This window comes from Vigna unguiculata, chromosome 6, assembly GCF_037176805.1.
Source record: "Vigna unguiculata cultivar grain cowpea cultivar isolate G323 ecotype 2 chromosome 6, ASM3717680v1, whole genome shotgun sequence".
Lineage (NCBI taxonomy): Eukaryota > Viridiplantae > Streptophyta > Magnoliopsida > Fabales > Fabaceae > Vigna > Vigna unguiculata.
In genome coordinates, this window is record NC_140797.1 from 10,423,582 (window position 1) to 10,441,265 (window position 17,684).

General features: G+C 37.2%; 2 protein-coding genes across 2 annotated transcripts; one reads left to right on the top strand and one right to left on the bottom strand.

The window, feature by feature from the left end:
* The first annotated feature begins 370 nt into the window (after nt 1-370).
* Nucleotides 371-994, top strand: LOC146885507 (uncharacterized). Its single transcript, XM_085674959.1, has one exon. The coding sequence runs from the start codon at nt 371-373 to the stop codon at nt 992-994; it is 624 nt and encodes a 207-aa protein (XP_085531085.1).
* Nucleotides 995-5,689: 4,695 nt separating this feature from the next.
* LOC146885508 (protein FAR1-RELATED SEQUENCE 6-like) lies at nt 5,690-6,442 on the bottom strand. Its single transcript, XM_085674960.1, has one exon. It carries the CDS (start codon nt 6,440-6,442, stop codon nt 5,690-5,692), a length of 753 nt encoding a protein of 250 aa, XP_085531086.1.
* Between the last annotated feature and the right edge of the window lie 11,242 nt (nt 6,443-17,684).

Sequence of the window (17,684 nt, forward strand, 5' to 3'; positions counted from 1 at the left end):
TTGGGTAATAGTTGATAGACTCACCAAATGTGCGCACTTTTTACCAATCAATCTGAGGATGTCAATGGATAAACTCGCAGAGTTATACATCCGGGAGATTGTAAGATTACATGGGGTTCCAGCAAGTATAGTGTCAGATCGTGACCCGAGATTCACCTCGCGGTTCTGGCAATGTTTACAGGCAGCGCTGGGAACTCAATTGAGAATGAGTTCTGCATATCATCCCCAAACGGATGGTCAATCAGAAAGAACGATTCAGTCGCTAGAAGATCTGCTTCGGGCATGTGTATTAGATCATTTAGGTAGTTGGAATGAAGTACTTCCCTTGGTGGAATTTACTTACAATAACAGTTACCACTCAAGCATTGGAATGGCACCCTACGAGGCATTATATGGGAGGAGATGTAGAACCCCACTATGTTGGTATAAGGATGGAGAGTCAGTGACCGTTGGGCCGGAGTTATTGCAACGGACGACAGAAAAGGTCAAATTGATTCAGGACAAGATGCGTGCGACTCAGAGTAGACAGAAGTCGTATGCAGATAAAAGGAGGAGGCCGCTAGAATTCCAAGCGGGGGATCATGTGTTCCTACGAGTCACCCCGACTACAGGCATTGGGAGAGCAATCAAATCCAGAAAGTTAACGCCGAAGTTCATAGGGCCATATCAGATTAACAGGAGGATTGGACTGGTAGCCTATGAAATTGCGTTGCCACCACATCTAGCCAACTTACATAATATGTTTCACGTGTCTCAGTTGCGTAAATACATTGCGGATCCCAGCCATGTGTTAGAGACCGATGATGTCCAGTTCAGGGATGATCTGACCCTGGACGTGAGACCGGTAAGCATAGTGGACTCTCAAGTCAAGAAGCTGAGAGGGAAGGAAATCCGGACAGTAAAGGTTCTTTGGGATGAGGCAACACAAGAAGCAACGTGGGAAATGGAGGACCTCATGAAGGAATCATATCCACAATTATTTCCTAGTAAGTGAAATTTTCGAGGACGAAAATTCTTTTGAGTTGGGAGTAATGTGAGATCCAGGAAATTCATAAAAATTAATAATTAATAAAGTATAAGAAATGAGGGGTTGAGACTACCATAAGAGAGTTCTTTGATAAATCCTAAACAAGAAACAATGTTAACCTAAGTGGTTTAGAGCACTTGATTATGTTGAGGGGACTTGGGTTCAAGTCCTGAGTATGTCATTAGTAGATTTATTTAATTCTGTTTTATTTTGCAATTATATCGTGAACGTGAAAACATGATTTAGGTTCATACGAATGTGTGAATTAATAGGAATCATATGATAGTTTGTTGGTGTGCATGTGTTTGATGGGTAGGAAGGATATGGGTTCGAATCTCGGCTAGAATGAATATTACCCTTATGTTTTACTATTTTGCCAGGTGGTTAAATGATCTAGAAACTGTAGAAATTCTCTGGAAATAAAAAAGGTAGCAGTTTAGGTGTAGTAATGACTATTAAACTTTAAATTTAAATTAATTTCGTTTTTATAATTTTTTTATTTATTTTGGGCTGAATTGGTGAGAGGGGGAGGAGTGAGTGAGAAAGCAAAGAGTCATATTGTGTGGCTAGGGAGTTCTGAGAAATTGCAATCCAGAGAGGGAATTAGAGTGGAGGCAAGGAGGGGAGCTTTGGGAAACAAAAAAGAATTCATTTGGAATTGTTGAAGCTAAAACACCAGGTAAGGGGAGGCTGAACTTTTGTGTTTTATTTTATTTGCTTCCGAGTGATCATTGTATGTGTTTGTACAATATATTGTTATTTTGCTGTCTGCGTGAGGTTTGATTGAGAAAGAAATAATGCAGAATTCATTTTGGTAATAAGCCTAGCATAATACACGTGCAGCCTTGTGAGGGGTGTGTATTGGTATTATCTATGATAAAGTTGGGAAGTTGATTACAATTTTTTTCGACGCCATTCGTTGGGGTAGTGTTAACATCTTTCAGTAATTTAAAAAGCAAATCAAACATTAGTATTCTTCCTTTCTCCCAATGGTGGCGTGACGAAAAGAAATAGAGTAGTGTTGATAGCTTTCTAAAGTCAGTTTAGACTTGAAAATAATTGTGTAGTGTTATACAAGAGATGAAATTGTTATACTACTTTCTGGTGAGATTATTATACATCTTTCAAAATATAATATAGCTTGAAATGTTGTATTGAAATCGATGCCTGTAAATTACGTTAAATAAATGTAAGCTAGAACAAATCTGTAATTGGAGTATTTAGGGTTGTTAAAAGAATAAATTTAGAGGAAGGAAATAAAGGATTTGGTTAGAAGATGTTTTCTTTCAAAAATAAAAAATGGATTACAGTGTTGAGGGATAGGAACTCAAATTGATAAACTTTTGGAAACATTCGGATACGTGATCCCATTTAACCAAATATAAAATGTTCATATTAATTGATAAGTGAACTAATTTAAAAGGATTGAATTATAGGTGTTCAGTTTATTTAGGATAAAATGGGAAGGGTTTTAATTAGGAAATTAAAGTGTAAAAGTGCATAAAGAGTTGAGAAATTGGTATGAGTGCAGTGGGATATTTTCAAGTCAAAAGTTTTGATTTATGGGTAGTGGATTCTTTTCCAAAGTGCAGTAAATGTCTTTTTATATATTATTTTATAATCGTATAATGTTGATAAAATATTATATGAATATAAAAGTTAAAAGGTTTACTTTATTATTTTAGTGGTTACGGTTATGAATTTGATTGTTACATGCATTTTACGTTGACATGGTATTTAAATACTTTAGATGTTTTATTTATCAAGTTTAGGTAGTAAGATGTAGGTATCTTAAATATCCTAAATATAAAAGTTTGGAGTTTTTGGTTTGACAACTAATGGGTGCATCAGTAACTCCTTTACCAAATGACAAGGAAAGGAGTTATGTTTTTTTTTACGTAAACAAAGAAGAAAAAAAAAGAAATTGCTGTATAACCTTTAATTCTATTTCTATTAGCAATATTACATTGATGATATATTAGATAATAATTTGTATGGACTTTGAGTAAAATTTTGGTAGTTTACGTATTCTTAGACTGTTATATTAAAGACAATATAATATAAAATTTTGAATTAATATATTATTTTATGATAATATAATAAAATAAGGTGATTTAGGTATTGTGGGCTAGGCGGTTGGCAGCCCAATTTTGGCCTGGCGGCGCTTAGGCAACGTCAGGCGATAGAGCATAGGCATGGGTCCATTGCAGATGGATTTGCATGGATGGGTTTGATAGCTTGGTCAGGGATATGCTGGATTAGTTACGAGCGGGGAGGTTCGTAACGGAGATTTGAGATGCGTGATTGATGCGGGCGGGGAGGTCCGTATCTGTTGTACTCTTGTGTGGGGATACGAGCGGGGAGGTTCGTATGTTCCGTGCTCACACTTGAGGCTGCTATGAGCGGGGAGGTTCATAGTAGGTGTTCACGCATGTTGGACTACAAGCGGGCAGGTTCGTAGAGTTGGACTACGGGCGGGGAGGTCCGTAGAGTTGGACCACGAGCGGGTAGGTTCGTGGGAGCATGATAATCCCTAAGGACCAAGGTTGTGAATGGATCTTTCTCATATAGGTTATGAGATTGGGGTATAATGTTATAGAAAGGTCAATAATCTAAAATTGATTAAGTTGGACTGGGTGAGGGTCAATTCTTATTATTTTATTGTTTGTATTATTTTTCTTTTCAGCTCACCCTTGCTTGTTTGTGTGTTTGTGTTTGGCGATGATCACGTGACTTGTTACGTGGGAGCAGACGTGAATTCAGGTGATCATGCTGATGCTTAGCAACAGAGCGGGGCTACCGATGGGGGATTTTCTTTATGTTATGCTTCCCTACCTTTTGTAATAGACATTATGATGTTTTATCCATTATGAACTTGTAATAAAGATGAGATAGTACGAATGGATTATAGCGAGACTAGTTTGAAATTTCCCACGCTTGGGAATTTATTGTAATGTCTGATTTTCTTAAAGTATATTTTGTGAAAAATCAGTTTTATTTAGTAATATCCATCTGGGGTGTTACATTTGGTATCAGAGCACAACTGGTAGCATTTTTTTGTAACATCCCTGGCGTACCACGCCCAGAGCATGTCAGGTTACTACAGCCCGATGCACCCCAACCCCTCACCCTTCTCCGTCCATTCATACTGGGTGGGTTGTTGCCATTGGGAATCGAACCCCCAACCTGACCTTTAACACCTCTGGCACACCAGCAGATGCTACCAGTTGCGCTGCAGCACAACTGGTAGCATCTGCTGGTGTGCCAGAGGTGTTAAAGGTCAGGTTGGGGGTTCGATTCCCACTGGCAACAACCCACCCAGTATGAATGGACGGAGAAGGGTGAGGGGTTGGGGTGCATCGGGCTGTAGTAACCTGACATGCTCTGGGCGTGGTACGCCAGGGATGTTACATTAAGGACATGGCATTTTATGGGTTGTGGCCCGGAATGACTTTCCTTGAGTTGTGGCTCGGGATAGCGGATGAACACGAGGAACTCTTAAGTTGTGGCTCAGTTGGTGAGTGTTACCGGTGTGAGTGTGCTGGTTGTGGCCAGTACGGATGGGTCCAGATGGATTGCCCTCCTCAACGATTGCTGACGAGTTTGGTAGTCTTGGGACGTTACAAACTATGTTCGTATTTGTGAACTCCACTTGGCGTTACGGTGTGTGATCCGTAGCATGGTTCCCGCATGTGCTCTATCGGTTGTGGCGTATAGGTGTGGCAGCAAGGCGCCTTGAGATACTCACTAAAAGATGTACAACACTGGTAGCATGGTTGTGGCCATGTAGAAGGATGAAATGAGTTTCCTTGATGTGCATTGATATTACATGGTTGTGGCCATGTGGAAGGAAGGGAATGAGTTTCCTTGACGTGCATTAATATTACATGGTTGTGGCCATGTGATAGAGAAGGAGGAGGTTCCTTTGTGGTGAAATGATATCATACATGGTTGTGGTCATGCGAAATAAAAGAAGGGATTTTCTTTGATGTATTTTATTATATATATATATATATGATTGATATATATTTATGTGTTATCTTTTTAGCTCACCCTATCTGCTTATGTTTAGCGATGATCGTGTATGCGGTACACGTGAGCAGATAATATTGCACGTGGAGCTACTAAGGCTTAGCCGCGGAGTGGGGCAAAGCCTTTGAGTTTTGTATTATTTTGATTTGAAATATTTTGTAAACTCTTATGAGAGGCTTTATTATTATGTTTAGTTTTATAAACTATGGATTGTGGATTTTAATTGGAAGTAATAAAATGTTTTAAATTTCCCACGCTTTATGGGAAATGAAGTATTATTAATTGCAATGTAATCTTGTTTTACCTATTTTATTTTAATTTAAACCAGTAATATCCTGATGGTATGTTACACCTTATGGGAAGGAAGACTTGGATTATTCAGTATAGGTAAGTCAAGAGTTGCAAACATGGAGTCAAGTTGGGTTAACACAGAATTTGTCCCATTCTTAGATTGACATGCAACTTCTGCAATTTCGTAAAATCTCGTACACATGAAGTCATACCTTTTGACATCGGGGTCGTCGTTATTATATTTGTATGACGCTCTTATGTAAGTGTGTCTTTGTCGAATGCGTTTGCTCCACCGCTTCAATAGGTAGTGATGTGATACACTTTTGATCTCTTCTTGTGCTAGTACAAGAAAGCTGTGTCAACATAAAATACCTCTAAATTGAAACAAAAGACAAGTACATCGAATTTGTCATCACTTTGTCCATTACGTATGCACTCCTCTTTAACCATGTACTTTGAAAACATTTCATCACATTCACAACTTTTGATAGTGCAATGGATTTTACTCCTTAACTCTTGCTGAACTTCAGCTAGCTTTCCATGAGTGTATTCTTCCTGGAACTGCCTTTCAATCAATGATTGAGTGGCACAAGGTAGGGTGGTATTGGAGGAAGCAAAATCGGCTTCAATTTCCTTCTCTGCCTTGGACCGTAGCGCATTGTCGTATTGGACGCCAAATTGTTTCAGTGTTGTGGTTGAATTTATGAAACCATCAAAGAAGGCATTCATACTCTCACTTCTTTGAGTGGTGGACATACCAGCCCAAAATTGAGACTTCAAATAACAAGGAACCCATCTACTTCTTTCGGCGTAAAGCGTAGAAAGCCATTCGTTATGATGTAAGTTGAAGCTGGATATGAATTGTTCCCAACCAAGCTCAAAATTAATAGTGGAGGTGGACTCGTACACCAATTGTTTCAAAGCATTTTTTATGGTCTTGTACATTGTCAATCCACCCAACTTTTCGGGCACTTTCTTCATGATGTGCCACAAACACGTATGATGCCTGGTGTTGGGAAATACAACAACAATAACATTTTTCATGGCTTTGCATTGGTCAGTTATGATGCCATCTGGTGCCCTATTCTCCATGCACCTTTACAAAGAGCAGCCCACATCCAAGTAGAATTGAGTGGCCATGATGGTTAACACCAACGAAGGGTGCGAACGACATGTTGTATTTGTTGGTTAGATATGTAGTGTCCAATGATATGACATTACCAAAGTCCACTGACACAACTCTACTCCTTGTATCTGCCCAAAAGACATTAATGATTATATTTTCAGCATTAGTGTCAATTTCATAATAGAATGAATTATTCAACTCTCTCATTCTTGAGAAATGTTGAATCAAAGCCTGGCCATCTCCCTCCTTGCCAAAAGATCTTCTTTGCTACCCGATGTAATTCCTTGAGTCTCGCTCAAGAAACTGTAAGTTGTCAAAACCTCCTGCTTGACCAACCAAGGACCTAAATGTCTTGTTCAAACGTACATCAGCCTCGTCATTAATATCAAGTGTTCGCTTAGCCTGCAAATGCAATCTTCTATTCCCACGTATTAACCTTGATTTGGTTGAACTAATGTCATGATTGTGATCATTAACCATAGTGCTTAGTATCCATGCTTATGGTTTTTTTTACTGTTGTTAAGCATGCTGGACATTGTCTTGTTTGGATTGGGTGGGTATTCAATTCTGGCGGGATATGGGACACATACTTCCCTTCCCTTGAGCAAACTAATTTCAGGTAACACAACTGTTTATCGTCATCCTTTTTTTTATGTACGAGTTCGAACACCAAAACCATATTTCACAACATGTTGCTTGTAGAAACTCTTAACCTCTTTTGCACTTTCAAATCACATTCCAACAGTGGGCACAACACCCTACTCAGTGTTGTTCATGTCTTGAGCACTATCAGACGTTTCATCTACATCAGATGTGCCTAGTCCACAGTCTTCATGAAGTAAAGTTATGTCGTCCAAGCATATTGGGTCATCATGTTCACCATTTTGCATTTGTTCATTAAAGTAAATTCACATTCAGTTTACTTTATCCATAACACTACCATCCCAATGGCCATTGGATCAGTTTAGATATTTTATTCTTTGTTTATAATTTCAAAACTCTGTTTGTGATTCATATGAAGGTAGCATTTAGATACCATTTCATTTCATAAATAATATTTCACTAAGTTTAGGATTGCATTTCAGAATGTATAAGCAAAAAAAAACCTACATAATTAGTATAACGTATATGGGAGACAATAAGCAGATTAAGCCGCACCATTGTAAGTGGTCCAACTAGTTGTTGGTGGAACTAAAAGCTTGCATTAAATTCTTCTCTTACGTCTTCAATGGTGGCTAAAATGTCAGCCCCTGTTAGTCGCTAGACATTAATTCCACCTTCAATCTATTTTTACGGTGTTTATGCATTTTAACTTTTTTGTTAGCAGAAAAATCACACCATGCCCTTCATTGCAATGAATGCAATTAAATGGTGATGGCTGACGGGACAGGTGTGTGTGGCTTGTTTAAAAAGTCACAGAAGAAGTGCAATGGGACAGTCTTTAGAGTAGGAAAATGTCACATCACTTAAATAACCAGTTTGCAAGGGTATTTTGGTCATGAAGTTTGTATTGCACAAACTTAACACGTTTTCTTCAGCTCCAGCTTTAACGTGCTTTCATTGGGTGATATTGCATCAGAGAAAATGGAACAATGGGAGTCTCTGGACTTAGACGAAGCGAAGCTGCAAAGCTTCATGCGACGGTGTAGTGGAAGCACGTCTTTGATCCCTGGTCTAGCAGGAAATTATCAAGTTGTGATCATGAACCGTGTGGCAGGAAGACAGGAGTCCACGCAGCAGTTTATGGGGCACATTGTTGTTGCAACTTTTGCTCGTGACTTTGAATCAAATGCTTGGAAATGGGTGACCATGTTCATCAAACACCACAATAATTTTTTATTGAAACACTACTACAACCTGGTTATAAGCTTCATCATTCAAAAGATATGAGCGCACTAAATGATGCCATATGCAGGTTTGGTGGAAGGGGGTGACATGAAAAATGTTACTCCAATGTACACCAAAAAGGTGTTTGACAAATTGCCCTTTGTGGCATGTGTTGTGAAGGAGAGTAAAGGAAATGGGTTGGGGGATCTGCTTCTCACTATTAAGGTATTTCAAGTTATATTGTGTTTTTTATTTCCAACATTTTGCCCCACTGAAACTGCTCAACAAACATTTTAATGGTGGTGAGCTATTTTATTAGGACCCAAAGCACACTGCCTAGGCCAGCGTTCACAATAAAGCAGTTTCATATCCTGAATGTGGTCCACTGATTGGTATTGGGGCTGTGATTTTACTGAAACAAGTTTTTGTATTCAATCCTAAGGCAGATAAGTTGTACTTAAGCATCACTCTAAGGAATATTGTTAAGGTGTGATATTTAGTAGCTTATTCATCATATTGTGTCTTGTCCAAACACATTATTGATTGTGTTGTAAACAAATGCATAGGTCTTCAAGCATGACATCAGTGATCCAACAATGGAAGAGGTAGCAGCTTCACACAAGGTTGATATAGAAAAGGAACCACCCCAAGAACCTGTTCAACAACAGATGAACCACACTGAACCAGTAACTGTAAACCCTGATGTTGAACCAATTGTTCAGCAAAATGTGGAAATGAATGTGGATTCAAATTTGGAGCATTTGGACCAAATCCTTTTAAAACAGTAGAGGATAGCAGTGAAGATGAGGAAATGACCTACATCAGCATTGATGATAGGATTAAAAGCCTAGTTGATCATTTCAAGAAATTCAAGAACACTAAGGCAGGGCAATCATCAAAGTCACAACCATAGTGACAACTATATCCTGTTATATATTATGGTTTAAGATGAAATCCTCAACTCAATGCTAAGTTTAGTTATATTCTGTCAAACGTTGTCTTATGCAAAACATTAAGGGTGTTTTGATTTATAATTTCACTGTAATGTATGCCATGGAAGGACCCCTTATTTTGTTATGTGATTGCTTAAACTGTGGTTGTGGTTCACATATCATGTGCTTTGGTAGTTAGGTTGTCAATGGATTGTGGACCTAAGTTTTTCTTTGAAGGAAACTTCAGGTTTGCAGTTAGCATAATAGAGCTTTGCATTTAAACTAGAAGGGAATAATTGTTAGACATTTATAATAACTGTGCTTTGCACTTATGATAATTGTGCTTTGCACTTAATCTGGGACTTGGTCAATTTCAAAAAATTAACAAGGTCAAAAACTTATCCTAATACTTATTCCTTCTCAATTCGTGATACTCTAAAGGGAGTCCATAATTTACTCACCCCACCAAAGTGGATACTTATCATCCAACCCAACAAATCTTAAACATCTTGTTCAAATCATATGACTCAGGTTAGCAGAAGGGAAAACTATACTTCGCACTTATATCCTAAATCATTTCTCACACCACAAACTACTGAAATGGGTTCACCTTTAATTAACCCACCTCATCCACCAGGACAACACCATAAATCTACTAAACTTAAGGTAAATAACTTGTACGTCGCTCCATGAAATGAAGATTGTGCAATGAAGTTCAGCTTTGCACTTATGATAATTGTGCTTTGCACTTAATTTGGGACTTTGTCAATTCAAAAAATTAACAAGGTCTAACACTTATCCTAATACTTATTCCTTCTCAATTCGTGATACTATAAAGGGAGTCCATAATTTACTCACCCCACCAAAGTGGATACTTATCATCCAACCCAACAACTCTGAAACATTTTGTTCAAATCATATGACTCAGGTTAGCAGAAGGGGAAACTATACTTCGCACTTATATCTTGAATCATTCCTCACACCACAAACTATTGAAATGGGTTCACCTTTAATTTACCCACCTCATCCACCAGGACAACACCATAAATCTACTAAACTTAAGGTCAATAACTTGTACGTCGTTCCATGAAATAAAGATTGTGCAATGAAGTTTAGCTTTGCACTTATCATATATGTGTTTTGCACTTAATCTGGGACTTGATCAATTTCAAAAAATTAACAAGCTGCAAAACTTATCCTAATACTTATTCCTTCTCAATTCGTTTGACTGTAAAGGGAGTCCATAATTTACTCACCCCACCAAAGTGGATACTTATCATCCAATCCAAAAAATCTTAAACATTTTGTTCAAATCATATGACTCAGGTTAGCAGAAGGGGAAACTATACTTCGCACTTATATCCTGAATCAGTTCAACCCACACATTTTGAGGTTCACACTTACCAACCACATGCTACGCACATAAAATGGAACCTTACAATACTTGAAATTATATTTATGACAATGATGTGAAAAAGCAAACCAAAGTTTACCATTTATTTCGTCCTGGGTTTCAACAACATTGCAAACATTTGTACAACAAAATATATCTGTTCATATATATATATTGAATGCCCTATACAGAAAGTAATTAAGTTCAGGCTTATAAACCACCCTGTCATTTACAAAATCTCAAATCCTAAACCTATCAAACTGATAGGAAAGCATATGTGTTGTAGTGAATGGCGTAAAGAACAGCGTTGCAGTGAATATTTTGGGGATCCATGACTCAATCAATTATGTAGTCTTGCCGAAACTTTTGCAGTTCCGCCTGCAATAAAAAATTAACAACTCAATACATTGAACTTAACTTTTCAATTCAAGTAATGAATGAACAATTTTCCTCCTTGCACATTAAACTTACCCCACTATAAGTAGGCCTGCTTTGGCCATTGTACTTTTTGTTAGCTTCCCAATGCTCCATGTATTTCAGTACCATAATACCACACTCAAATCTGAAAATGAAAACCAAATTCAGTAACATCAGCTATCACAGAACTCATCATCTCCAGCATTGAACAACAGTTTGAAGTCAGAAACACAATAACTTACAAATTTGGTTATTGTGGCAGGTCTTCAATGATTACTTTCAAAGATGGTGTCTCTTTCAGGTTGGGACCCATTAGCATTGAGAACAACAACTCCATATTATGTGCCTTTAAACATACGAATTCAAGTAACATGTCATATTACTTAATAGGTTAAAGAAATTATAAATTAATTCTGCAAAGTCAACAACATAACAGTACTTACAATGTGGTTGTCAATTTGTTTTCTCCTAGGACACTTGTGTCCTAGGGAAGCACAAACAATTTTTTGGATTCCCAATCAAGGGCATAGCACCACCAATGGTTGTCATGAAGCACAGATGCCATTACCTGAAACAAGTAAATGAACTTATAAGCACATAATTAGTGCACACAACTTGAACATAGCCACAAGAAAGATAAATAAAAATAACAACACTAACATATTCTGCTCCCAAAATATCATGTATAGATAGAAGGCGATTTGGAAAAAGTTCATTGTAGTCCAGTAAAGACCAGACCCGTCTGTTCACCTTCCTCTTGGCACAATCACAGATAACCTTATCCTGCATAAAATATTAATACAATTAAGTCTTGCTAACAAATTAAAATTGTATATAAAAAAATGACAACACATACCGTGTACATTCGACTAAATATGACTCTACTAATATTCTCAGTTTCACATTTTTCCTTGAACATAAATGTCGTTGCTGCAAAGAAAATGGACTACATACACACACAACAACAAAAAAGTCATCACTAACCTTATCTAGCTAGTTTTTTTTACTTGTCAAGATCTGGTCATTGATCTCCACAAATAAACACCTATCATGTCAACAAGTTTATATTAAAGTCATCAAAATAAGAAAAAAATAACAAAACAAAATTTGAATACCATTACCCTATTCCTTTGGGAGTTACAATTTGATACAAAAAGAACTTGTCCACATGGGGAGCAGTGATGAAGGCGTGACCACAACCACCACTACCACCTTAGAAGCTCCCTCAAGAAGGATTACTAGAAGCATATCTAGAGGGAAGTCTTCTATTCCATCATCTTTATCTTTGTTTTGCATTTCTTTAGTTTGAATTCCCTAAGTTGGTTTAGAGTTGACTTCTTTTGGTTGACTTGTTGACTTTGACCCAAGTTGACCTTTTGACCAAGATTAGATTAACTTAAACCAACATGCTAATCCTTGTTTGTCTTGTTTTTTTAGGTAATTAAGAAGAAGTAGAGCATGCCTAGGTGACACATGATGATTGGAGCACTTGGATGATGTGGAAGAGAGAGGAAAGCAAAAAGCAAAAGTAGACATGTACCTTGTCTCCTTTTGCCTTTTTGGTTTATTCCTTTGAAGGCTACTTGGTCTCCTTCCTCTTTTGGCCTATAATCCTCATGGGAATGCATCCACCAATCATATACACTCACTTGGCCGAGACTTCACATGCTTTAAAGTTTCTAGGGTTTGCTTGTTAGTCCATTCCATGTTTGTGTTTTTGCTAAAGGACCCCTATGAACTCCTATTTAAAGGGTGCTCCTTGTCTTATAAAAGGGTTGATCATTTTATTTCTAAACTATTGTGTTTTAACCATTAAATTTCTGTGAGCTCTCCTTCCTAGAAGTGAACTCACCTTTGCCTTATCTTGCTTGCAAGTGGCGACACCATCACTCATCTCTAGGGCTTGGTTGGCTTAGATCCCCCCTATGAGTGGCGTGCTTCTCCTATGCTGATAAAGATGGCTACTGGGATTGACGTAAGGCACAATTGCTAGTAGATACGGGTTGTAATCACATTCTTCAGTCTCCATAACCTTCTCTTCATTCAACATAGTAGTTGCCACCTCCTCATGGGAATCATGGCCTTCTTCATCACACATTTGCACAAATTTCAGACATGGAGATGCTACGCCAATGTCACAAGATTCCATTTTGGATGGTACAGAAATCCCCTTTCAGAAAAATATCCTAACTACATCACAACCCACCAACCCAACCAAATAGAAAAATGTGGAATGAATCATTAACTTATTGTGCAAAAACTCCTTAAAAATAGAGACCAAATACAGCACCTCCAACACTCAAACCAGTAACAATACCAGTGAAAAAATGGCACCTTTCCAACAGAAATCACAAGGATAATAGCATTCAAAACATGATTTACCCACCCCTCAGCTTCAATGACTCCCTCAACCCACACGACCTCTACCACCTCAACTTTCGCCAACAATGGAATGAAAGCAATCGAAAACGAAAATGGGGATTCACTTACAGCAGAAAGGGATGACCTTCAACGGAAGAGGAAAAAGTTCATAGAGAAATGAAGTGGAAGCGGCTTAACTGCAATGTCAAGGGAGTTTTTCTGCCAAACAACGTCACTGTTATACACTTGACTTCTGTAACTTCTTCAAAACACCTATCACACTTTCCTTCAGACAGCATCGTTACGTGGCTTATTTTTTGAAAAAAAAATTAAAATCTCTCACTGCCACGTCAGAGAGTCAGAGAAGTTGTGAAAAGTTGGTTGCTAAAATATCATTACTATTCAAATAAATAAATGTTGCATGCTTTCGATTTATGTTTTCTACTGTAAACCATCTAATATGTACCATTCAAATAAAATAAATATTGTATTATTTTATTTTATATTATTAGAGTAATTCATTATAGAGAAATTTTATGGCAAATGCAGGATTTGATGCGTATTTGACAATACGTGTTATTTGAAAATTTAATCTAAATCTTAGTATGGATAAATTGTTAAAGTTAATAGAATTGGACTATAATACTTGAACTTTTATGGTGTGAGATTTTTATCCCCACACAACTCAGTATCAAAAACAACATAATCACCCCCAACACTTAAGCCCAAACATATGCTCATGTCTAAACAACTTAACTTAACCAACTGCTGTCTAACTTGGATGAATTCCCCAATAGTAACCCACCGACTCAAAACCTCTCTAAGCAAAGCACAGTTGATATTCAACTCTTTCTTTATCCTTAGGCATGATGAAAAAGGGGTCAATTCAATAATGCCACGGTTACTATTGCTAAGAAAGCGTTTGCTGCAACAATGTATCTAGTTTGGAAACGGTGCTCAAACGGACCTAAGTAAAATATATTTGAACTTCAAATTAACACAATCTTCAGCAATGTAACAAATAAACCAATTTTAATGCATATATATACATTAATCATTTAAGTCACCTCTTTGTTATCACAAGGTTTGGCATCACTCATGGGTGCTTTTTTTTTTTTTGCTACCGGGTGCCTTTCCTCTATTGACATCCTTTTTCCTTGTGCTAACAGATGACTCTCCTCTATTGACATCCTCCTTCAATTTCTGTGATGACGCATTCCTTTTGCGTTTTCCAGCCATTTCACTTTGAAAAAAAACCAACTCAGTAACACATAACAAACACCCAAAACCAAAACGCACTAACAGACCAAAACTAAAACCCAACAAGCAACCTCATATCTTTCTTCCACAACAATAACCAAATAACTCCAACATTGATATAAATCAACCCTAAACCAAATCAGAAATCCCCTTTCAGAAAAAATATCCTAACTACCTCACAATCCACCAACCCAACCAAATAGAGAAATGTGGAATGAATCATTAACTTACTGCACAAAAACTCCTTCATAACAGAGACCAAATGCAGCTCCTCCAACACTCAAACAACACTAGTGAATAAATGACACCTTTCCAACAGAAATCACTACGACAATAGCATTCAGAACAGGATTTACCCACCCCTAGCTTCAGCGACTCCCTCAACCCACACGACCTCCACCACCTCAACTTTCGCCAACAATGAAATGAAAGCACTCGAAAACGAAAATGGGGTTTCACTTACAGGAGAAAGGCATGACCTTTAGTGGAAGAGGAAGAAGTTCAGAGAGAAATGAAGTGGAAGCGGCTTAACTACAATGCCAAGGGAGTTTTTCTGCCAAAGAGTGTAACTGCTCTACACTTCACTTTTGTAACTTCTTCAAACTACCAATCACGCTTTCTTTCAAACAACACCGTTACGTGGCTTTTAAAATAAAATAAAATCTCTCACTGCTACAACAGGTAGTGAGAGAAGTTGTGAAAAGTTGGTTGTTAAAATATCGTTACTGTTCAAACAAATAAATGTTGCATTCTTTCGATTTATGTTTTCTACTGTAAACCATCTAATATGTACCGTTAGAATAAAATAAATATTGTATTATTTTAATTTACATTATTAGAGTAATTCATTATAGAGAAATTTTATGGCAAATGCAGGATTTCATGCGTATTTGACAATACATGTTATTTGAAAATTTAATCTAAATCTTAGTATGGCTAAATTGTTAAAGATAATAGAATTGGACTATGATACTTGAACTTTTATGGTGTGAGATTCTTTATCCCCACACAACTCTCCTCTATTGACATCCTCCTTCAATTTCTGTGATGACGCATTCCTTTTGCGTTTTCCAGCCATTTCACTTTGAAAGAAAACCAACTCAGTAACACATAACAAACACCCAAAACCAAAATGCACTAAGGGACCAAAAATAAAACCCAACAAGCAACCTCATATATTTCTTCCACAACAAAACCAAATAACTCCAACATTGATATAAATAAACCCTAAACCAAATCAGAAATCCCCTTTCAGAAAAAAATATCCTAACTACATCACAATCCAACAACTCAACCAAACAGAGAAATGTGGAATGAATCATTAACTTACCGCGCAAAAAATCTTTCAAAACAGAGACGAAATGTAGCTCCTCCAACACTCAAACCAGTAACAACACCAGTGAAAAAATTGGCGCCTTTCCAACAGAAATCACAACGACAACAACATTCAGAACGAAATTTACCCACCCCTAGCTTCAGCGACTCCCACAGCCCACACAACCTCCACCACCTCAACTTTCGAAAACAATGGAATGAAAGCAATCGAAAACAAAAATGGTGTTTCACTTACAAAAGAAAGGAATGAGCTTCAGCGGAAGAGGAAGAAGTTCATAAAGAAATGAAATGGAAGCGGCTTAATTGAAATGCCAAGAGAGTTTTTCTGCCAAACAACGTAACTGCTCTACACTTCACTTCTGTAACTTCTTCAAACCACCAATCACGCTTTCCCTCAGACAACACCATTACGTGGCTTCTTTTTTTAAAAAACAAAAAACTAAAATCTCTCACTGCCATGTCAGGTAGTGAGAGAAGTTGTGAAAAGTTGGTTATAAAAATATCATTACTATTCAAATAAATAAATGTTGCATGCTTTCGATTTATGTTTTCTACTGTAAACCATCTAATATGTACCATTAAAATAAAATAAATATTGTATTATTTTATTTTATATTATTAGAGTAATTCATTATAGAGAATTTTTATGGCAAATGCAGGATTTGATGTGTATTTGACAATACATGTTATTTGAAAATTTAATCTAAATCTTAGTATGGCTAAATTGTTAATGGAATTGGACTATGATACATGAACTTTTATGGTGTGAGATTTTTATCCCCACAGAACTCAGTATCAAAAACATCATCACCCCCAACACTTAAGCCCAAACATATGCTCATGTCTAAACAACTTAACTTAACCAACTGCTGTCTAACTTGGATGAATTCCCCAATAGTAACCCACCGACTCAAAACCTCTCTAAGCAAAGCACAGTTGATATTCAACTCTTTCTTTATCCTTAGGCATGATCAAAAAGGGGTCAATTCAATAATGCCACGGTTACTATTGCTAAGAAAGCGTTTGCTGCAATAATGTATCTAGTTTGGAAACGGTGCTCAACACGAACCTAAGTAAAATATATTTGAACTTCAAATTAACACAATCTTCAGCAATGTAACAAATAAACCAATTTTAATGCATATATATACATTAATCATTTAAGTCACCTCTTTGTTATCACAAGGTTTGGCATCACTCATGGGTGCTTTTTTTTTTTGCTACCGGGTGCCTTTCCTCTATTGACATCCTTTTTCCTTGTGCTAACAGATGACTCTCCTCTATTGACATCCTCCTTCAATTTCTGTGATGACGCATTCCTTGTGTGTTTTCCAGCCATTTCACTTTGAAAAAAAACCAACTCAGTAACACATAACAAACACCCAAAACCAAAACGCATAACGGACCAAAAATAAAACCCAACAAGCAACCTCATATCTTTCTTCCACAACAATAACCAAATAACTCCAACATTGATATAAATCAACCCTAAACCAAATCAGAAATCCCCTTTCAAAAAAAATATCCTAACTACATCACAACCCACCAACCCAACCAAACAGAGAAATATTGAATGAATCATTAACTTACCGCGCAAAAACTCCTTCAAAACAGAGACCAAATGCAACTCCTCCAACACTCAAACGAGTAACAACACCAGTGAAAAAATGGCGCCTTTCCAAC

Excerpts from the sequence above, each read along its gene's own strand:
- LOC146885507 (XM_085674959.1), top strand. The coding sequence starts at position 371 with ATGGCACCCTACGAGGCATTATATGGGAGGAGATGTAGAACCCCACTA.
- LOC146885508 (XM_085674960.1), bottom strand. The coding sequence starts at position 6,442 with ATGGAGAATAGGGCACCAGATGGCATCATAACTGACCAATGCAAAGCC.